Source organism: Asparagus officinalis, chromosome 4, assembly GCF_001876935.1.
Source record: "Asparagus officinalis chromosome 4, Aspof.V1, whole genome shotgun sequence".
Classification (NCBI taxonomy): Eukaryota; Viridiplantae; Streptophyta; class Magnoliopsida; order Asparagales; family Asparagaceae; genus Asparagus; species Asparagus officinalis.
In genome coordinates, this window is record NC_033797.1 from 27,010,136 (window position 1) to 27,034,470 (window position 24,335).

At 33.0% G+C, this 24,335-nt stretch overlaps 1 protein-coding gene across 1 annotated transcript in view; it reads left to right on the forward strand.

Annotated features, from left to right (window-relative positions):
• Positions 1-20,170, forward strand: part of LOC109837040 (mediator of RNA polymerase II transcription subunit 34) — a 25,518-nt gene extending 5,348 nt beyond the window's left edge. Inside the window, 13 exon segments of the mRNA XM_020405116.1 lie at positions 209-297; positions 2,743-2,779; positions 2,863-2,896; positions 3,436-3,488; positions 3,554-3,631; positions 3,720-3,785; positions 4,332-4,398; positions 4,487-4,540; positions 6,446-6,553; positions 16,496-16,578; positions 18,273-18,351; positions 19,108-19,328; positions 19,417-20,170. Coding sequence (XP_020260705.1) covers positions 209-297; positions 2,743-2,779; positions 2,863-2,896; positions 3,436-3,488; positions 3,554-3,631; positions 3,720-3,785; positions 4,332-4,398; positions 4,487-4,540; positions 6,446-6,553; positions 16,496-16,578; positions 18,273-18,351; positions 19,108-19,328; positions 19,417-19,650 — 1,203 coding nt within the window. The 3' untranslated portion in view covers positions 19,651-20,170.

Sequence of the window (24,335 nt, forward strand, 5' to 3'; positions counted from 1 at the left end):
AGGTTGAACCTTGCCTCCTTGCGACATATATTTTGCACTTACCTTGGGTCTTTAGCATTGGTTAGACATTTTACCTGTTTCCTAAAGCACTAAACTCGCTATAGTTTTTCTCCTATTGTGTATTAAGATTTTGGATCTGTTTGCTCAACTTTCTTGCATGTTGTTTCTTAAATTATCATAACCTTTGTTGACCTTATTGAAAATCTAGGTTGCAAAGGAATTGCATGAGCGTGGGATTCTAGCAAATTATTACCATGCAGACATGGATGTAGTTGAACGAGAGAAAGTTCATCTACGGTATGTTTTCTGTTTAGTTGAATAAGGGTGGACTAATCAATCAGGTTCTGTTCCACAAATCTTAAGCATCCTCAAACTTACTTATAACTCACCCACCAACCTCCTTTACTATTGCTGTGTGTTTCTTCCATGAGTTATATTTTCTTTATGTAGACTACTGAATGTGGATATGGTTGCATCATCAAGATTGTCTTTATATTGACAATTACTTTGTGTTGAAATTGATCTATAATAAACAAAAGAGGGGAAGAACTAGGAAGATTTAATTACATGAAAGGTAGTATGACCACTTAATGTTGTTTTAAAAGCGGGGTTCTCCGTTCTTGCTTCTTAGTGAAACTGGCTGGTTAGAAGTGTAACAAGGGAACTTTTGCAAAAAAGTAATTATATGTTATTTGCTAAAAAATAACTTTGGCAAGATATTTCATTTGTCTTTGTAGGGGTCACTAGTAGGTATAAACTGAGGTGATGATTATTAAATAAATTGAAGAGTACATGGACTCGAACATTTGCAGTGTTGGGCATGCTACAAAGGCTATACTTCAAAATTTCCAATATTTAGTTCATTTGATGAAAGACCTCCTCATTCTGATATCTAGAAGGGCTGTGTAATGCAAAAATAGCATAGAAAGGTTGTGCTAGAGGTAAGGCATTGTCTTTTCGTTGTGATTACTATTAGAATGAAATGTTGAAAATTGAATTCACTGGTCAAAAGATGCCAAAGCATCCTTATGAAGTTTTTATTTGCTACTCTAGTTTGGTTCTACTGCAATTTATAGTCGGTACCAGCATAACTAGAACATCAAACCACATTTTTTGATCTACTTGTTCTCTTTTACTTAAAACTGCTCTATGTTCCCAAGCAAGAAGTGACTGACTAGATAGTTTGGAGGATTTATGGACAAATCCTAATGCTCTGAAACACATGCGCAACATATTGGTAAAAGGACGGTCATTGAACGTTAATTCAAGTCCAATTTGTAGTTCCTTACCTGCAGCTAAAGTGATAACGGATTAACATTTTGAATAACTACTTGGAAATTCTGGTTTATATTTTTATCAAAGTCGCCTAACTCTGAATGAATTGTCTGATTATTAGATGATGATGCCAGTTAAGAAACCGCAATAGGATCCTATCAAAATGTTAAGTTAAAATATGAAACCAATTTCTGTCAGTTGGACTGTGAACAAGATAAAATTAAGGGGGGTTACTGGTTAAGGATTGTTGATTTGGACTCGGACTTTTTATTGGATTTCAATTTAGGGTATTATTCATTTCAGACTAGAATATGGATTTAGATTTAAGATGTTATTAGTTTAGGACTAGGATTCAGATTTGAATTTAATGTGTTATTGGTTTAGGACTAGGATTTGAATTTGAATTTAATATGTTATTGGTTTAGGACTAGGATCTGGATTTGAATTTAAGGAGTTATTGGTTGTCTAGGATTATTATTAGGATTATGATTTCAAAATCCACACTCCATTCTAACTCTATAGGTTTTAATGAATTTTTTTTTAATAAAAAGTCCAAGTTAAAATTGATGGATTGTGATGTTATTATGCGGATTTCCTCTCTCTTCTCTTTGCTTTTGTAAATATTTAAGATATTTTAAATTAAATATATTTAATTTTACAATATTACATATTTATTACATATTTTAAAGTTATTATTTATTAACATTGAGTGTAGTTAATGTTAAAATATTTTTAATTAAATTCTATAATAAATTTATTTAATTCATTTAAAATGAAATATATTTAATACTACTTAATCACTTAATATATTTGATATTTAATATTAACTTAGATATGCTCATTATTTAAAATTTCTTAAATATATAAATATTTCAAATATTTAATACTATATTTCAAATATTTAATACTATATTTCATACATTTTGTTTGAATTGATTAAATGAATTGCAAGATGTATTTAGTTTTGTTGTTGTAATCCATTAATTGCAATGAGGGTGGTCTTTCAAATTAATGTTTATTTTTTGTTAATGATTATTATTTAACATAATAATTTAATTTGAAACTCCTAATGCAAATAATCCACAAATCTAAAATTTAGTCCAAGAATCCGACCCTCAGTCTGTGAATCCAAAGCAAAAGTTCAAGAATCCAAACTAAAAGTTCAAGAATCCAAACCAAGAAAATCAAAATCCAATTCAAGAATCCGGGGGTCTAACCATAAAATCCTAGTCCAGGTCCCAGTTCAAGTATGTAGGATTCGTGGACAAATCTCCGAGTCCAAATCAATAATCCGGAACGAATAACACCCCCTAAGTTGATCAGGTAAATTTAGAATTGAGACTGAAATTTCATTTTCCAGCTAAAGAAAATTTCATACTGAAAATTTCATCAGATTCTGTCATTTATTGTTTTTTACTGCGTACAGTAGTCCCTTGATGTATATGTGTTTGCTTTTTTTTTGTACAGCTGGAGTAATAACAAGTTGCAGGTTATTGTTGGCACGGTAAGTGTGTGATCTTTCTGCATTTGTCAGTTTATTTGATGGTTGGTGGTAAGCATGTTGATAAATTCTTAATTACATTGCAGGTGGCATTTGGGATGGGAATTAATAAGCCAGATGGTAGTTTTACTCATTATATACTGTGTTCAAATCTTAAATTGCTTTTTGAACACGTTTTTTTAGTAACCACTTTATCCTTACTAGACTTGGCCCTTTCCCACCAAAACATGACTGCTGGAGCATGAATCGAAGCAAATAAGCTTCACAATTAAACGAACGAAATTTGTAGTAACATGCTATCTTGATATCAACCCTCCATATTTATATGAAATTCAGGGCCCAGGCAACTATGAGCTAAACAACCAAAAAACATTTTGTTAAAGAAGCATTAATTGATATGAACATTAATGAACTGTTGGACATGAGACCACTTTTAGAAAGTAAACAGTTACAAGTAAATTGCGACATGCATGTATGTAACTATGCACATGTGTGAGCATATGAGGTTGCATTGATTATTTTAGTGGATTCATGCACACTCTATGTTATGAGTCCTTTTTTGTCTACATTTGCAGCATGCTAAGGGCATCACTGTATCATTCTAGTTATTGACGTTTATTAGTATTTTATCTGCTAAATGCTTCCTTATTTGTCTTTAGTCAGGTTTGTCATTCACCACAGTTTAAGTAAGTCAATGGAGACATACTATCAGGTATCTTCAATCTGCATATCTATCTCTATCAAAGATTATTCTTTGAGAACTTATTGTGATTGCAGGAAAGTGGTCGAGCTGGGAGAGATGGACTTCCTTCAGAGTGCGTATTGTACTTCAGACCTGGTGATGTTCCACGTCAGGTGAACTTCTGAAAGGTTGATGATTCAAATTACTTAATTTTCACACTAGTTCTTTTGGCTAATAAACAGACATTGACTTCCTAAACAGAGTTCTATGGTCTTCTACGAGAATTGTGGACTGCAAAATCTGTATGATATGGCGAGATACTGCCAGGTAGAATATCAGTGCCTCAGTGAATATATTTGAAGCTCTTCCTCTTCTCATTTTGCTATTTTCTTGGTTAAGTGATTTATCTCTCCTCCCAATATTACACGCGCGCGCGCACATAGACACGCACACATATGCTTACCTGATATAAGAAGAATATATCATCGATGGTTTTTTAGTTTTCCAATTTCTAAGGAAATTGATAAAGAATAGGAACGATCATAATAATGATTATGGGAATTTAACATACTAAATATTGAATTTGTGCCTCAGTGAATATATTTGAAGCTCTTCCTCTTCTCATTTTGCTATTTTCTTGGTTAAATGATTCATCTCTCCTCCCAATATTACACACACACACGCACACACACATATGTGCACCAGATATAAGAAGAATATATCATTGATGGTTTTTTAGTTTTCCAATTTCTAAGGAAATTGATAAAGAATAGGAACAATCATAATAATGATTATGGGAATTTAACATACTAAATATTGAATTTATGCTTAACATTACAGTTTAAGTGACTAATTCCTCAATACTCGTCTCAGTCTAGGAAAACCTGCAGACGAGGTGCTTTCTTTCGGCATTTTGGGGAGCCTCTACAGGACTGCAATGGTGTTGTCATATTTGGAGATTTATTGGCTTTTTGACAGTCTTTCATATATCTCTGGAGTGCTTTCTAAAGCTTGTGATTGTATTTCAGGAATGTGTGACAACTGTGCATATGAAAAGGAGCTCAAGGAAGTAGATGTCACTTGTATGATAATGTTCCTTTTTAAGACGGTAGTTTATGGATATTTTCATTGTTCGGTTTCATGTTATGCTCTAATCCCTTATTTTTTTCACGAACCAGCATAATTCATAAACTCACGTATCTTGTTAATGTTCATTACTGTTGGAACATTATTTCTTTTCTCTGTTCTTGTTCTTGTTTATTTTTGTGCTAGGTGAAGTTAAGTGTGCCTTCTTGTTTTGTTAGGCATCACTGAAGAAGAATGCCTTCATGGTTTTAAAAGCAACGTAATGTGTTTACATTTAGGAATTGCTAAGCTTTTCTCTTGGTAGATCCTCTATGAATTAGGAGGAAAACAAAATGTCAAAAGAAGTTGAGAAACTATGGTGCTTTCATCTGCAGAAGACAACCGATCTTATCTTTTGACTACCCTTTATTTTTCTTATTCAGACATTCTATTCCTTCAACCAAATTTACCACGCTTGATCTGTATCTCCTTCATTTGTCTTACTTTTCTCTCTTTTCCTCTCATATTATTTTTTTGATCTGACTCTTAAATAGTATATTCTCATACAACCTTCTCATATCAGTTCAGGACTTAAAATATATCCAATCTGGTTTTATAAAGGTCGATGTATTGTGCAATACTGTCTAGCATTTTGCTCATATATAAATCCCAAAAAAGCTGTTGTGGGTCTCCTACTAATTATTGTTCATTCTCCATCCAGCAGCTGAATTTACTTTGAATGCTAAAACTACTTGTGTATCTCTTAGTATTCTAAAGTTGCTGCTCTGGAAACTATCATCATAGCAGATCGAGTGGCGATATTGCTCATTTTATTTATTAATTTAATCTGTAAACTCCATTTTCTTTTGTTCCTTTCGGTTACCATGTTATTTGCAATATGATTGAAACAGATCTTACACACAAAAGAAAAAAAAAAGGCCTCTATGAATTTTTTTTGGGATGGGCTATATGAATCCTATTCTTTCCATTCAGTTCTTTTAAGGGCTATTTTGTCCTTTATGTTAACCACTATGATAATTTTTCTTGATTGCTTCCAAGCAAGTTCTTTTGGCCTTCTAGTTATCCTTGCTCCATTAGTTATAATCTTACACTTCTTCTAGTCCGTGCATTTACCCGTTCTTATTTTATTCTTGATGGCAACAATCTCTAATTTCCTACAAATGCGCTCATTTATTATTAACCACACATCTACTTTAACATTCTCATTTCTGCTACTTTTTTTTTTGTGTGAATGTAGTTCCTTAATTAACCAACATTCTGAAAGAGGTGTCTTATGCGTTTATTTATTTATAATTGAATATTTTTCTCATCCTACTTCATTGGAGGAATTTACTGAGTTAATTCCTTTTTGTGTAACTAGCTTCATGGCCTTCCATTTTGAGCATCTGAGAATTGAGATTTTACTTTTAAGTTTAGAATGCACTCCTTATTGGATTATTTTAGGATGTTAAGGTTTATTATATTTCATGTTTCCATATGGTAGATTTCAAATGGTCATTCAGAACTTTGAGTATCGCTCATGATAGCTTTATAAAGTTGGAAAAAACAAAATTTTTATGCTGTAGAGTATGATTTTTCTTGAAAAGAAGAGAATATTTGAGTGTAATTCCATGTTGGTTTGCTGCCCACCAATCAGTCGTGTCATTTTCGATGTAACGCCACCTCAACCACTCTTAGTTTCTGTTACTTGTAAACCAGCTCTGATAGTTGGTCTGTTAACTGGTTGTTAGTAGTAAAGTTTTCTATTTTAATGGAGCCTTCTAAATTTAGAGATGCATTCCAAGCGAACCGGTGTTGTTAAATTTTTGGCTAAGGATGATGGTTTCCATCAGTTATGATTATGATTAATTTGTTTTCTGCAAATTTGTTGTACACACTGCTAACTGGTTATAATTTTTCAGATCATGCAAAAGTTTTAGTCTCGTTACTACACGACATTCAAGAAAATGATCAGAGGGCAACAATGTTGCAGTTAGTGGACAAATTCAAAGGGAAGATGAAGGAATTAGGTAGATAATCGTATCAAAATTTTGTTTTGAGTATTCCTTCGTTTTCTATTCTGACTTTATAGCTCACAAAACAAAATATGAACTTATAAGATGCTAACAGAATATGCAAATTATTCGAGGTGTGCTTGTCGTTTGCTTGTGACACAGAACTATATAAGCTGTCTGGGTCATCAGGAAACCATGGGACAGAGAGTTTTGCCAGTAAACGATTAGAAGTTTTAATAATACTAGTCACCTCATACAATATCAATTGAGATTGTTTTGTTTCTGACATTCTGTAATTTTGGTCAAGTACAACACAAGAAAACTGTGTAAGTGTTCTGGTTTACAAGAAAACTTGGAAGCATGTGTTATTTGCTAGTGATCCATGAAAAATATTATTAGGCTAGTCGCCTCCTACAATGTAAATTTAGAATGTTTGCTTCCCCAAGATTTGATCACACTGGGCATTAAAAACTATGCAAATAGATCAGACAAATATAACTAGTTATTTCTTAAATATATCTAGGAAAGAATCACATTGTCTACATGAAACGGGACAGCATAATAACTGGTAGTCTAGGTTGACACTTTGTTTTGGGTGTTGTATCCATGTCAGACACATGTCACTATGTCAGACATGGATTCATCATGGACACTTAATGCACACGTGTGGTTTAAAGCAAAACCTGATTTCCCAACTACTAATAACCCCAAACTAGTTTCTTTGGTATATCAAGCTCAAAACCAAACTAGTTTCTTTGGTATATCAAGCTCAAAACCAATAGGTTCTTGAACCCGAAGACCAAAACATTACTTAGAGATTTGAAAAATACCAATTGTATCCTATACTACCAAAACTAAACTTTTGTTGTTAAACCATAAATCTTTGTTTGGTTAAACTAGATTCTTAATTGTTAATTGTTATAGATAGTAAAAGAAACATACAAATATTATGGGTAATTTCATTCAATATTTGGTCTAATGTAAATATTTTATATATACATGTGTGTGTGTCTAGGTTTCCATGTATCCTGCCTTTTACGAATTTGTTGTCCCCCATGTCCTTATCTGTGTCTGCACCTGCACCCATATCCATACAACCTAGCTGGTAGCTTATAGCAAGATGACCATAATTGAGCTCAATGCCATGACATGTAAGATAAATCTTAATCATCTGGGGAATATAATGAAATTGGATTCCGGGTACATGATAGATCAGAAGTGGAAATTCAAAGAAATGAACAAGTAAACTAGAAATTTATAAACAAATATAGAGATCGAATATCCTCCAGATATAAAGAACAACTAAATTTCATGTAATATTTAAGTGCTAATGCGGCTTTTTGCTAGTATGAGAGCACTATATTCAAGTGGTTCTGGATTGTAATCTTTGGAAGTTCAAAATATGGCTGCAACTCCCATTTTATCCCTTTCCAACCAACTCTTGTTAATGTTTGAAGCTTCTCTATGTGGCTGAAACTGGATATCTGGGGGGCCAGAGAGGAACGGGTGCGGGGGGGGGGTATTATTATTGTTTTTGTTTTGATATTAATCGCTAGCCCACTACTCATCTGAAGTTTTCGGCCAAACTGGTTATTCAACAATTTCTTTACCTACAATATCTACCTTTGTGAACTGCTGGTTTTGAAGAATGGTGATAAAATTTGTATTTGAATTTGCAACCAAACTATAACGAGTCAAAACTACTTGATGTGTGTTTACAAGACAAGCCCATGGAAAGCATACACAAGCACACAAAAATAGAGGAAAGTACAACAGGATGTGTTCTTTCTGATGCAAGGTGGAAGTTAGGAGTATGTTCTTTGTGATGGGGATTAGATTAGTGGAGATTGTTTGAGGGAATTATTTGGATATAGGAAAAGCAAAATAAAATAAAAGCTCCAAATGTTGAAATTGCACTCATGGTTTAATTAAGAAAAAAAATAAAAGATTGGACCTCGCACCGGGGTAAGTCACATGCTAAAACAAGACTAGGTACAACTTATATAAAGAGCATTTCACATATATTGAGTTTTCATCAGTCTTCTCTCGTAAAATGAAAAAAGTATGATCTTCTTTATAGCAGTGCAAACAGATAAAATTAAATAAATATCCTAACTAATTGATACAACTAAATAACAAATCTTAAGTACCTTGACTAAAAATGTCTCAATTAAAGGGAAAATCAAATTCTTAAGGCTATGTTTGGTTTGAAGGAAAGAGAGAGAAAAGAAAAGGAAAGTGAAAAGAAAAGAAAAAAAGAGAAAAGAAAATAAGATTCTATTTGTTGTTTGGTTGCAAAGAGAATTGAAAAGAAAGTTCGAAAGAAAATAGTAGTAGTGTGATAAAAATGAAGTAAAACTACAATTGACTTATGTTATATATAATCTATGTTAATTTTTTAATTTACTTTTCTTGACTAGAATTCATACAAGTGTTGTCGGTCTTTTATTAAAAAAAAGATCTTCTAGAGAATTATTTAATTAAATATTAAATAGGAAGGGAAAGAAACATGAAAATTATTTCACAATTAATTTTAATCGATTAAAGTGATACAAAAAATGCCAATGAAGATATACAAATCAGTATAAGCAATTGAAAAATTAATATAAACAAAAATACTGAATTAAAATAAATAATACATAAATCAATAAAATTGCCAACTTTAAAGATTGGGTTTGGAGTCGCTATAATAAAGGAGTATAATTGGAAATCCATGAAAAATGTTAAACAAACTATGAATCAGTAGTTATCTACAAGAAAATGATAAACAAACAATCTCATTTGTTTACTAGTCAACAAAATAATATAGAACATACTAATATATAAATAAATGCAATTATCAATTTAAAATACGTTGTCATATGTGTAAAAACTTCATTCCTCAATATATGACTTGTTGTAGATTGTTTTGATATCAATTTTTTCCTTTAGTTACTAAAAGATAGATTTTTTCCATCAAAAAAAAATTAAAAATATAGATTTTTTAATTGCATTTTTCTGATAGTCCCCTAGATATTTCATATTTTGAAATATGTTCTTAAAATGAGTCCCTCAAACGTGGAAATTACTGCTAGGTCCTTGATTCTTAAGTTATTTTGAAGGGTTAATTGCATATTGGTCCCTTAAATCATGGTCCCTTAAATCATGGTCCCTTAAATCATCTTTAATTGCCAAATATTCCCTCAAATCTCATTATTTGCTTATTAGTCCCTTAATCTTCACTTTTCTTGCCAATTCATTCCTTCGTGTTAGGTGGTGTTCTTAATGACTGTTAAATGTGACAAAATTAGGTAGAATATCCATTGTAACCCCACCTATACTAACTCAAACACACCTTTCTTCTCCAATGGGCTTATGCTTCCCCCAACCCAAAATTGAGGTTATTCTCATGGCTAGCTTCCCTCTAAACCCAAAACTTGGGAGAGAAATGTATACTCTAGGGGCAATAAGGTAATTTGAGTTGTTAGATTAAGCATTAACTCAATAAATGTATACTCCAGGGGCAATAAGGTAACTTGAGTTGTTGGGTTAAGCATTAACTCAACTAGAGTAAGAGAAGTTAACAGTTTTTCTAACAGAAGGACCGTCATGAAAACTGAAGATTTAAGGGACTAATAAGCAAATAATGAGATTTGAGGGACTATTTGGCAACTAGAGATGATATAAGGGACTAATATGCAATTCCCCCTATTTTGAAATTAGTCTTCCAAATCATTAAAATTGCTACTATGCCCCTTAGTTCCCCAGTTATTTTGAATTAGTCCCTCCAATGAAGAATATAAGTAGCAATTAGATAGGTTAATTTGAAAACTTACAAGAATTAGGGACCTACTAGCAATTTCAATTATTTTGAACTAATTTTAAATAATTAGAATTGGAGGCCCTAATAGCAATTTCAATGATTTGAGAACTTATTTCAGAATATGAAAATTTTAAGGGACTAATGTTTAGAGCATCTCCAACCGGTAGCTAAACTGTCATTTTGACTCAAAAAATGCACCAAATCATCCTCCAACCGAACTCTATTCTCAGCGTCATTTTGGGGGAGAGCTTCAGTGCGGCGCCAGATTTGGCGCAGCACTGTAGCTTTAGCGCAGTAACCTTTTTTTTATTTTATTATTTTCTTGATGGTTTTTAATGTTTCTCCTTTTATTCATGATCAAAATATTACATTGTAGCTTTAATTTTTTTTAATTATTTTGCTATGAACTATTATAATAAAATTAGTGTATAAAATAATTATTAAAATAAAATTCAACAATGGAAAAAAATAGATAGTTTAATCCAAACACTTAAATTTTCATAATACTAGAACCAAATAGAACATTGAACATAAACTAAAACAACATTGAAAATTAACACTAATTGCATAATACTAGAACCAAATAGAACATTGAACATAAACTAAAACAACATTGAAAATTAACACTAATTGCACTACATTAAAATTAAAGAAAAATAGAACATTGAACATAAACTAAAACAACATTTTAGTATTCTGGGAAATTATCATCAGAAGGACGAAGATGCTCAAAATATTGGGCAAAAATACCAGAACCGGTATTTTGAGATCCTTCACATTGTTTAGTTCTTTTATGCATAATTCTTGATTGTTCTTGTACAAGAAACTCATGTAGTTTTGGATCAGTTACTTGTGTCAAATCTTTCAGTAAAATTAAATTTTCTTCTCGTAATTCTTCCACGTCCACTTTTTTTGCCGCAGTTTGAGCTCGTAACATTTGGATTTCATAATTTAGTTGCCTATCAACATTATTTTTTTCCATCATTGCAATAATTTTTTGATTCTTTTCTTTCATATACTCCATAAACTTAGAACTTTCTTCATCATTTCTTTTTTTAAATTTTGCTTTCCGTACCCCTATAGGTCTTTCAGTTGAAGTACTACCAAAATCATTGTCATTCATATTAAAATCGAATGAAGCCTGTCCAGGAGATGCTGGTGTGGGAGAGTCTGAAGTGGGAGAGTACTCTGATTGTGATGATGCAAAGTTACCGTCCAGGAGATGCTGGTGTGGGAGAGTCTGAAGTGGGAGAGTACTCTGATTGTGATGATGCAAAGTTACCATGTTGCATACGTCCGAGAGTCTGAAGTGGGAGAGTACTCTGATTGTGATGATGCAAAGTTACCATGTTGCATACGTCCCACTTAAATTCTAGCATTAACATCTGTAAATTTTTTGATATCTTTCAAAATGGGCCATACATGATTGAATTTGAATCCCTTCTTATAATTCTTATCCTGAGCAAACAACACTTCAGCCCGATTGAACTGCAAAATGATATAAATATATAAAATTAAAATTCAATCATAAATAAAATCTCAAAAATATTTGTAACAAATAACACTTACAATATCTTGTTCAGAAGCACCGTTTGGATTTAAATTTTCAACCTGTCTTACACATCCTCTTATCTTGCCAATTGCAGTTAAGAGAGTTTGCATTCGACATTGCAAAGATCTTCTGGGTCAAACTTGAGTGATAAAAGCAGGCATTGAGCTATGATAATCACTCTCAACTCGAGACCAAAATTGATCCTTAGATTGGTTTATACCTATGATTAGATTTTGGGAAATATCAAGATATACATGGCAGAGGTGTGAGTCTTCAGCATTTGTGTATGAAGAACTTCGTTGATTTAAAGTCATCTATAACACAAATGAAGAAGATGTATGTTTCTTGAAGTATGATATGTTATTTATAGATGAAAAATAAAAGTGATAACATTTCAAAGAAAAGACACATCAATGACAACATATCAACTTCAAACACTTCATGACAACATATCAAAGAAAAGACACATCAATGATAACATATCCACTTCTGTCACTTCATGACAACATTTCAAAGAAAAGACATCTCAATGACAGCCTATCAACTTCAAACACTTAATGATAACATTTCAAAGAAAAGATATCTCAATGACAACATATCAACTTCAAACACTTCATGACAATATTTCAAAGAAAGGACACATCAATGACAACATATCAACTTCTAGCACTTCATGACAACACTTCATGACAACTCTTCATGACAACATTTTAACTTCCAACACTTCTCGTTTATCATCTCCATCTATTATAAAAGCTCATATTGATGAGTTTGCTAAAATCATAAACCTCTATTTTCAAAAAATGAATTTTAACAATAGAGATCCTTCTAATTTGTCATCATCATTTTCTGATAATAAAATTGAAGATGAACAATTGATAGATGATATTGAAGCGATTGATGCAGAAAGGGAAGCAGTGTTTCTCATGAGGAACAACAACAATCTTCTCATGGCTTACTATATCAATCAACAAAACAACCAAGTAATTCGTGGAGGCTCAATTCCTGGTCATATAGTGATCAACCGTGATCGAGAAAATGCTGATCGTAATCTGTTCAACGACTACTTCTCTGAGAATCCGCAATATAATGATTCGATGTTCCGCCGACGATTTCGAATGTCTCGAGATTTATTCCTTCGCATGGTTAACGTCATAAAAGCTCACGACACTTTATACAGCAAAGGGATGGGGTCGGTAGACTTGGATTGTCTATGCTTTAAAAAATTACAGTTGTGTTCCGAATATTGGCATATGGTCTACCAGCGGAGGCTACTGATGAATACATTAAAATAGGAGGGTCGACAGCAATCAAAAGTTTTAAGAGATTTTGTCGTGCTGTTGTGGAGGTTTTTGCAGAACAATATCTGAGATCGCATAACGCTAATGACATTGCCAGACTACTACATATTGCTAAACAACGAGGTTTTCCAGGAATGTTGGGCAGTCTAGAGTACATACATTGGAAATGGAAAAATTATCCAACGGCTTGGGTGAGCCAATATGCAGATCATAGTGGATCCCCAACTATTATTCTGGAGGTCGTAGCTGATTATGATCTTTGGATATGACATGCATATTTTAGTTTGCCAGGTTCCAATAATGACATTAATGTTTTAGAGGCATCTCATCTTTTTGCAAAACTCGCTGAAGGTACTGCTCTGCTCATTATGTCATTCAAGGTAAACATTATAACATGGGTTACTATTTAGCTGATGGTATATATCCAAAATGGTCTACTCTTATACAAACAATTCATGATCCTCGTGGTCCAAAAAAAGTTGTTTGCAATGAAGCAAGAGGGATGCAGAAAAGATGTAGAACGTGCATTCGGAGTACTCCAATCTCGATTTGCAATTGTGTCAGGATCAGCTCGTTTTTGAAAAAAAGAAGTATTATATGATATAATGACTGCATGCATTATTATACACAACATGATAATTGAGGATGAACGTGATCTTAATGCTACAATTGAAAATTGAAAGGAAGCGCCAGTTCCGGACGTAGAGATGGTTGTAGATGAAAATGCTCGGTTTGAAGGATTTCTGGCTCGTCATCGACAAATCAAGAATAAAGAAGCTCATATTGCACTTCGAGATGCATTAATTGATCATTTGTGGGATGAATATACTAATTCAGAGACTTAGAATTTTATCAATATGGACTGTGTCTTTGTGTTTTATTTTATGTTAAATGTAATGCCTTTTATTTTATTTTATTTTGCTTGCAAGTGTGATGTTTTCTTTTGTGATGTTAAATATAATCTTTAGTTGAATTTATGAAAGTAATATTTTAATTTGATTTAGCATTTAATTTTTATATTTTTATTTTATTCATAAAATATAGTATTATAATTAATTATATGTATTATATAATTATATAATTATATAATTTGTTAAATATTTTAAATTTTAAAAATTGTTAAAAGATAAGAATAATAAAATGAATATTCTTTTTGGTGTAACATTTGGTGTAATGGGTTGGAGATGGAATAGTGATTTGGTGTAAAAACTACACCAACTTAGTGTAAAAACTACACCATTTTGAGTTTTATGGTTGGAGATGCTCTTAGAAAACCATTTTAATTTAAATGATTTGAGTACTCGTTTCAAAAATATGAAAATTTTAAAGGACTAATAATTTGAGGACTCAACTTCACATATGTCATAACCACTTTCTTATTCTTAACCACTAAGTTATTTTATGTACATAAACCAATTTAATACTCCCATGTGGGCCCCACATGGAACCAAGTGAATGGGTAACAATGCGCCGCTATTGATCGTGTGGGTCTACCTTGCTCGGTTGCTCCCCGGTAGATTTTCTTTAGCTTTCACTGGGTTCTGGAGAGGAAAAAGAATTGGGAAAATCTTAGCCTATTTTCCTTCGAAATTCTCCCATTTTCATTTTCCTTTTGCGTTTCTATCTAACAAAACAGTTTTATGTGATTTTCTCACTCATTTTCTTTTCTTTCCTTTCAATTTCAATTGAACCAAACAGGGCCTAAATATAAAATCCTAATTGAAATCTTATCTTATTTCTTTTTTTTCATGCATCATTTTTGCTTATCTATGCTTTAGAAGTGAATGTAAGTGATAAATAAATAAATTAATAAATCATACACCCTTTAAAAGTAGGAGTTTTGGAAAAGCTTTCATTGACCAGTTTTACCCCTAATCCTTTTTAATGTTAACATTCTTATTCTAATTATTAATTGGTTATTAACTACAGCTATTAAGTCAAAATTGAACTTCCAAATTAAAGTTCCCTCCATCTGAAAGTAATTAATAAAAAATTAATCTAATTAGAATTGGTCTACTACTAAAGAGTAGAAAGAAAGCTAAGAGGACATTAGCATTGTAAACCTAAGATGCACTCCACGTGTAAATATTAACCAATTGATACATTCCATATTATGTAATTGTAATTAATTAATTTGTTAACAACAATTGATTGATTAAAATGTTTTTTTGTATTAGTCCCTTAAATCTTTCATATTTTGAAATTAGTCCGTCAATGCATTGAAAGTATTATTAAGTAACTCAATTCTTAAGTTATTTTGAAATTACTCCTTCAAATCAATGGTATAATTAGCAATTCGAGGGACTAGTTTCCTTCTAATTATTATTTTTTACTCTTGATTGTAGGTGCTAATATCAAAAGAACTTAAGAATTAAAGATGTAATAGCTATTTCAATGATTTGATGAATTCATTTAAATTAATAAGGATTGAGCAACTTAATAGTTGAATATGGTTATCTTTGCAAACTTATGGGGAGATTTTTATTAAATGTTTATAGATTTTCTTATTTTATAGTCATTAGGGATTAACATATTGGCTGCTACATGAGTCACTAATTTTTTCTAATGATTTGTTGCTGACAATACCTATGGTCACAACGACATATAAAATGAAAGTTGAAGGTACGTAAACGTGAGTATTAAGAAAGTTCATAGACAGTATTACATCATCAAGTAGAAATTTAAAAGAAACAATTTCACGAACAAGTTATATTAAAGAAATAAACCAAACAATCATGATATTTGACCACGTGCAATGCCCGTGCATCTCACCTAGTAAATTAAAACTCTTGTCTTCCCTTTTCAATTCTTAGTTGCTCTTGGAGAATTTCAAAGGATTGCATGTGGTTCAACTGTATGATCGACGAGGCAGTTTTTCCTGTCCACCTACTGTCCTCCTAGTTTACTGCTTAAAACCTCTATGTTGCCCATGGACTATGTTCAGAATATTTTTGCGAATTTGAATAGTTGGTATCCTATTGCAGCTGGTCATGGAATCCTGTTGACAGCTGGCCTAGAATGTTCTCTCCAAATCTTAGCCATGTGTCAAATAGCCGGTCAAAGTTTGAGTGAGAAAGGCTTGTTCTGAGTGATGTATTTTGAATTTTCAGCTCATAACTTGAATTTTTTAATAATTCGTAACCAGATTTGAATGGTTATCATACTAGAATTCTGTCATTGTTGACTACACCAATCTTTGATGTCTGTGGTAACTTTGTTCGCTAGTCTTTTGTTCATTTGTTACAGTTATGCTAGTGTTCTTGGGGTTTTTTATGTTAACATTCAGAATTGTTTTCAACCAGGTAAATCAGCAAACCCACTTCCAGATGTTAAGAAAGAAGAGCTTGAGCAGTTGATAATTCAGCTTATATTAGACCGTGTTTTGGTAAGATGCTAATCTATTACCATTCTGGCATATTCAAAGAAGCTTTCATGTCAAATACCATTCTTTCTTTATGATTGTCGACCTTTGTTTGACACACGATCTTCTCCTTCATATATGCTGTACGTTAGCGTATATAATTCTTTTCCTCTTCAGCAAATTTGAGTGGTTTTTCTTGATTTTAGCTATTGATATCTTCAATTATTAATATTATTTGTGTGCCAAGATCTTACAATCCTCCTTCATCCACCTCAAGATCTTGTAGCCATGATACAGAGGACATTCTTATCTAATATAGCCATGTCCCAGGATTTGACTGTTTATCATCATCTGATACTGACAAATGCGAACCTTTATTCAGCTGAAAAAGTTCATCAGAACTGAAGTTTGTTATGCTCTTTTTTGGCAAGAGCTAATTTGTAGAATTCATTTTACTCAACAAATCTATTTCATCTTTAGATAACAACTAAATGTCTATTTGTATATCGTTATTATTGTAAAACACATATCTTCAGAAAAAAATACATTTGCATTTGTATCTCGTCCCTTTTGTATATTGGAGAATTACCAATTGCGACACTGTCCATATCAGAAATGACATTGTCTAAACTTCTATGAATCATGTTCAAGGTAAGATCTCAACATTTGTTGGCAAACCCCAAACACCTTTACCTTTAGTTGATCTGATTCCTCCAACCCATGGAAAATGATTGCCTTGCCCTTACCTTGAGGTATATTTTGTTGAGAACTTCCGTAGAGAGGAGTAATAGGCAAAGATGATGGAAAACCAGTAGGGATACCGAACGAGGGCTGAAAGGGTATCAAAGCCTAAGATCATGCAACAGAGATTAATCATTTTGCATCAGGTCTAAATCAAGAAAGAGAGTAGTCAAGATACATGATGGGAGAGCTTGGGCTCAGGGTGGGACTTCTCACTTTTCATCTTACATGGAAACAAATCACTAATGGTTCAGTTTCTTACTAGCATATGCTGGCGCACATAATGTGATTCTCTAAACTGCTTATCTCTTAATTTAAATTTTCTTTGATCTGTACACTGTATAAATTTTGGGTAATTTCTTCTATCCTTTCTTTGCTTTGTCAGACATTACATTAAATCTTTTTTTTTAATGACTGCATGACAACGCCTGAATCATACTAAACCTACAATATATCATATATATATAATATATATATATTATATATATATCATATATTATATATAATATATATATATATATTATGTTTTGGTAGGAAACTGGAGCAAAGCTGGGACATGCGTCATGAAGCTTGACAGTTAATGTTTTTAATGTTTTTTTTTTTGTATAAAAAATTTCTTTTAAGCTTGTACCCATCGATATGTATTATTGGAGAAAATACAATGCTTGTGAATTCTAGATAAGTCAAAAGTTTTGTTAATAAGCATCTATAAGTAATTATAAATGATAAATCTTCATTGAAGCATATATCATAGTTCCTCATGTTATTCTATCAATTTGTATTTGGACCATATACAAATTAAAGCTAACGAAACATTTCTCTATTAATTACAGTTTACAAACAGCCATGTCATCTGTATGTTTGCCTATAGAAAAGAAAATCTTTTTTTAATCTTCTGGTCCTTGACTATTTTTCTGCCATTTTAACCTAAACTATTAGATTTGATGGTAACAATCAGTTTACTTTTTCCCTTGTAGAAAGAAGAATTTCAACATACAGCCTATGCTACCAATGCATATGTTGCATTGGGACCACTTTGGAAGCAAGCATCTCAAGGTGAAATATTACATCATGATCTTTATCCTTCTTCTCCTTTTAAGTACAGACTAAAATAAACCTTTCTGTATCATTTTCTGCACTGAATGTAATATTTCCCCTTAGTGGTATTTCATCTTTAAAACAGTAAGCACAACAGACACGTTTACATGGACTTGGACTAGCTTATGTCTCCCAGTGTAACGACATCAACCACTGAAGTATCTACAAATGTTTGGAAAAATAAAGAAAGAGCCTTTAGAAGGTGACTCGCGTGACTGTTATATGATATTTATACTTTTTAGGGTAAATTTCAGAAGCCTCCCTTAAATTTGGGCGTTTCTCACATAATCCCCCTTAACTTTCATAATGTCACAAAACCTTGCCTTAGCTTTCAAAATGTCACAAAACCCTCCTTTAGGTTTGGGGTTCTCAGAAAACCCCCTTCAACTTTCAACATTTTTTAGGAAAAAAAAACCCTAATGGCGTTAACTGCAGTTTTCACATGGGTGGGTAAAATTACGCAAGGGGATAAACTTTAGGGCGTTTTGTAAAATCAACCCATATTTATATTCACTGAATTCATTTTCCGCTCAAAATTGCCAGCATAATGTACTTATTCTGTTTGCTACCTAAAGCCTAACTCAGTTTGTCAATTACAACATTAAGTGCCATCTGCTTTGGCTCAGAAAATATTGGTCCAAATTCACACACAAATGCACACATCAAAAGGACCTATTAATATGACACAGCTTATGCATTATTATATTGTCATAGGAAAAAGAACAGTTAAGCTTGAGATATGCATCAGACAGTTGCATGAGAAGAATGGCTCCTTAAAAGATTTGAAACGATGTCAATTATCGGTACTGGAAACTAAGCTTGATGAACTACGGAAGGAATTATCTTTAAACCACGGAGGAATATTCCCTCATGCTGTCCTATCTACTCAACAAATCAACATGCTGAGCACCAAAATACCAAAATCCATAATGGAGGCAAGAGTTTCTCACATTGTGCATTGCGATCTTCTCGCTTAATATTATTTGTCTTATATATGTTTGACATGAAGAGTTTATATTGCAGCTGGAGAAGCTAGTTGGAAAGGTAAAGACAGAAAAATACGGTGCTAGGATTATTGATCTGATACAGCAGTACATGGATGAGGACCAACCTAATGGTGCAGCTACAGAAGCTGGAGATAGTGAAAATATCAGAAAGAGGAGGCCAGCTGAAAGCAGTGACAACAAAGACAATAAGAGGCAGAGAAAGAAAAAGGCTCTGGTCCTTATTGAAAGCAGCGAGGAGGAAGATCGTTGACCAAGGGGTCAATTTTATTTGGATAATGAATACAGTTTTGAGAGGGGCAAAAAAGTTTCAAGTTATTGTAAAGTGGTAGGACAACTCGATTGCCATATCATCTTTCTAATGCTAATATACTTGAACTAGTTGGAAGAGATTTCGAAGTTTTTGAGAAGCAGAAAGAAAGTTGGAGGGCCCAGATGCCTGTAAATATATATATATATATATTTGCCCCCTTGAATCAGAGCAGTCTATGCCAATCATATTTCATTATTTACCATTTGACTTTGTAGCAGCACGGGGGCTAATGCAGTTTCGCCGACTGTAGCGTCTGAATCCAGAAGCACGCGTGTTGATCTTCAAATCTTTTTTATGTGAAAAGATGTACGCTTATCATTTATCAAGCTCTTATTCTTATCTTTTTACTGTTTTGGATGTCACCATTGAGCGAATATTTGAACTCTACTTTGAGATCTTGAAATTGTGATCGATGTAAGAACGGTCTCAGATGCAATGTACGGTTTTTGCTGGTTCTATATATCTTATTTCTTGAAAGCCCTTAGCAAGTTTGACAACGCAGATGGTTTGTTGTCTTTTATGCCGGCGTTGTTTCTGCAAATTTTGCGTAACAGGTAACTGCTCTATTGTAGCTTCATGTTCGAGTAACTTGGTCCAACGATAGCCGGATTCGAAACAATATGTATGCATCAGTAAGATGCCCAATATAAGTTTACTAGTTTGTATTGACTTATATGGTTATTTGCATTCACACCCCTTACAACATCGATATTTGCAAAATACCCTCCAAATCTCGGTATTTGCAAAATTACCCTTCAAATCATTAATTTTCGCAAAAAAAACCGTCAAAGTAAATAATTATTAACTTTGATAAGCTAATTTGTAATCACAATGTAAAAGTTATCAACAAAACAGACACATTTTTAGCACCAAGTTGATTTTAGGGGTATAATTTTCACAAAGTTGATGATTTGAGGGGTAATTTTGAAAATACTAAGATTTGAGGGTATTTTTAAAAATACCCATGACTTAAGTGGTATATATGCAAATAACGTTTGAGTCTTGAGAACTCCTTTTAGGGATTATTAACAAAAATATAAAAACTATCACAAGGTCAAGTTCAGTAAAAACAAATTAATTATATTCACTAGAAAGCTTTATTGATGCTCGCCTCTTAAATAGACATACAAACTGATAAAACGTGTGGCTTAATTGCACTTAACTACCTGATAGTTTTAAACTATGTTGCACTTATATACCCTCACCAGTTTTCGGCAAGTTTTTTTTATTAATTGAAATCATTTATCTAGTTTTACTTGTTGATTTGGTGCAACGGGATCAAACTTAATCCGCCATTTAACTTCTTCATTGATTACTGAAGCCATCCCTTCCGAGTAATTTTTTTTCTCGGTATTTCACCATTGTGAGATGTCTGCTTATTGTTTTTAAATTTCTAGTTTTAACTTCATTCATGAACGGGGATAGAGGCAGTTATATTTCAATGGAGAAAAGAAATTATTTTGATATTGAAATGGAACTACAAATGGAGAAAAGAGCAAGACCGTGATCGTTAGTGGAAACAAACCTATTATTGATGTTCTCATTCCCTTCTCTCTTATTTCACTCTCAACCAATCACCAAGACGAGGTAAAATAAACCGAAAATTTTCATGAGAAACTCTAACATGCAAAATTTAAGGGCTGTACTTCCCATAGGGATTAATTGAACAGAGAATGTTCTACAAAATTTTTGAAGAATCTCTTCGTTCATCAGTGGAACGGTCATATATACGGTTTTTGTTTAGTTTGGAAGTAGAAATAAAGCAACAGGGAAATCATTAGAAAAAAAAAATGCAGAGATGATGGAATTTCTATTATAACAAAGTATACAACTAGATGGTGAATAAGCATGCTCAATAACAAAATATTTGGTAAGAGAAACAGGGATGCAGGTTCTTTTAATTGAATGCCCCTTTTACTCCATCCAGGCTTTCTCCTAGCGATAACCTGAGCCACAAGAACGGAAAACATGAATCGAATGTTGATAGCAGTTATTGGTACTTAATAATAGCAACAGCAAAGAAGAAGAAGAAGGAGAATTGGTCAAGGGACATGCAAAAAATAATAAATATGCACGCAGGTAAACAGAATTTGCGCATCAGCAAGGAGCTTGGCAATGGAAATTAAACAAAAGGTGAAGTAAGGGTCTCACAAAATGAAGAGCGAAGTGACAACAATGGAAATGATTAATATTCTCAACAACGAGGCCGTCTTCAAGAAAATATTCCGCAAACTCGTAATCTCAAATACCATAATGAAGCTACATGAACTATTTTTACATAAAGATGTGTCGCATTATATTTTCTCCTAGAAACACCGCAGCAAGTAGCCCCAGGCTACTTGAGAGTCCTAGGAGATCTGCTTAGATCAAACTCTCCCATGTTTACTGATGCATTTCTTCTGCTTCGTTGTAAAGGAAGATCACTCAGTACTCTCTGTCAAATCACACAGATGAGTTGCTATCCCAAGAGATTAGACAGAAGTTGCTAAGTGAAATCATTTTTTTAACACAGAAACAGTTGACAATTAATGATCTATTACGATGAAACACCTATAAAAGGTCTAATTCCTTTGGAAGCAAACTGGATCTGCAATTTAAAAACCACTAATTAATATGTATCTTTGAGCACAATAAAGTTGATTTGATCACGTGAAAGTTATGAAGAAATGTGATACCAGGAGTTCCAACTGTCCCTTTAAACAATCTTCTTCCTAGTTTGCTTATAGATGTAGAAATTCTGATCTTACAGTATTGTTGACTGTGTGTGGTCTAAATGTTTGCTTTTGGACTAAGAGTTGCAGTCCCAATAAGAAACATTTCAACATGTAACATACTTTGATAATGCAAGTAGACAAAGATATTGCCTGAGCTTCTGACATCTCGACCAACTTTTCAGCCTATATGCAAGTGCATAATCTGTAGCAGAGGAATGGCAGTTCTAACTAATAATACCAACATGGTCAGTTCAAGATTTTGGTGAATACTAGAAACGTTGGACTAAAAACCTGCATCATGATACTTGAGCTTTTTTAATTTCACCAGACTAGTTCCACAAGAAAATGGAGCTCAGTTCTTTATGTATCAAATGGATTTTTAATTTCACAGAGTTGATAGCCATGAAAATTCACATTCAGTTGATGTTTGGTTACATGTAATTGAGATGTTCCACACCAGCCACTCTACTGGATTCCAACATCTGCCATTCAATTGGATGTATTTGGAGTTAATCAGCAAACTTTCAAATCATATGGCGATATGCAACCTCTATGAGAAAACCTAGGATTTGGATGTAGTATATAGAACCTCAGTCCACTAGAAATTTAAAGTAATAGTCGAGTTACCCTAGACAAAACAAAGTCATACTGGTGTTTCCTCAAATTTTAATGTCAAGTCCCAAGTTTCCGAGCAGCAGGCAACTAAATGAGCCCTTAGGAAAGTCAATGACTAAGGAAAAAGATAAATCGACAGCTAGAGTTCTTAGTTTAGTGACTTTATTGTGTTTACAATAGTAGCAACAACAACAAGAAGAAGAACATGAGCAACAACAAAGCTTTTGCCTCAAATTTTTAGGTTTGGCTACTAACCCTAATCTTCCATTCATTACTATTATGGGTCATCTCATCCGTTAGGTTAACTATGATTGTACCATTCTTAGTTCTTTCTAGACATGTTCTTTTAGGTCTACCTCTAATCCTGTTTGCTCAAAATTCTCTTAATTGGTGTATTACAAGCCTCTGTTATACATGGTCAAACCATCAATCGATTCTTTGTCATTTATCCTCGGTAGGAGCAACCTTTAATCTCCTGCAAATGCACTCATTTCTCATCGTATCTTTTGTTGTATATCCACAACACCATCATGACACCCTCATTTCTGCTACACCCGCTCTTTTTGCCCATGTAGACTTTAGTCTATTTGAAAATTGGAAAAACGAGAAGGATCTAGAATGATGCCTAAAAAATGCTTTAATAATTTAGTCGTCAAAAAACATCATATGTGAGTACTGACTAGCCTTTAAAATGAATTGATCCTTCCATTCAGTTAGAAGGCCATCTCCTCCATTAAGTTAATCAAATTCAACACCTAAACTCCTATTCAGGATGTTCACAGGATAAATGAAAATTTGAATGAAGCATCAACATCATGCCCCAGCATGTACTACATATTTAGGGTTTTTCTTATTACTAAACCACAAAGAAACCTAGACTACAAGGTCCAACCTAAGTGTATCATAGTCCACACATAGAAGGACTACTAAGGATAACCTACCAATAATCAAAGCTCAGGTCTGCTAGGAACTAGGGTATGTGGGGCACATCCCCCATCAAAAATTTGGCATGTCCAAAAACCGAACACAAAAAACCTGACCGTCCAATCAGACATTTGCAAATATGAATCATCATCCACCTTAGAAATACTAACACGATGTTAGTAACTTATGCCCCTTCTTGACAAAAACTAGTTATTCTCATATTAGTTTCTAGTTCTTTTCCATAGAATAAAGACTGATGCACACATAAGTCAAATATAGATATAATCAGAAGTAATACTTATATAAAGCATCTTTGTATATGGATTTTGAAAAACCGTCATGCCCGACACCCCGTATTAGAATCTGCATTTG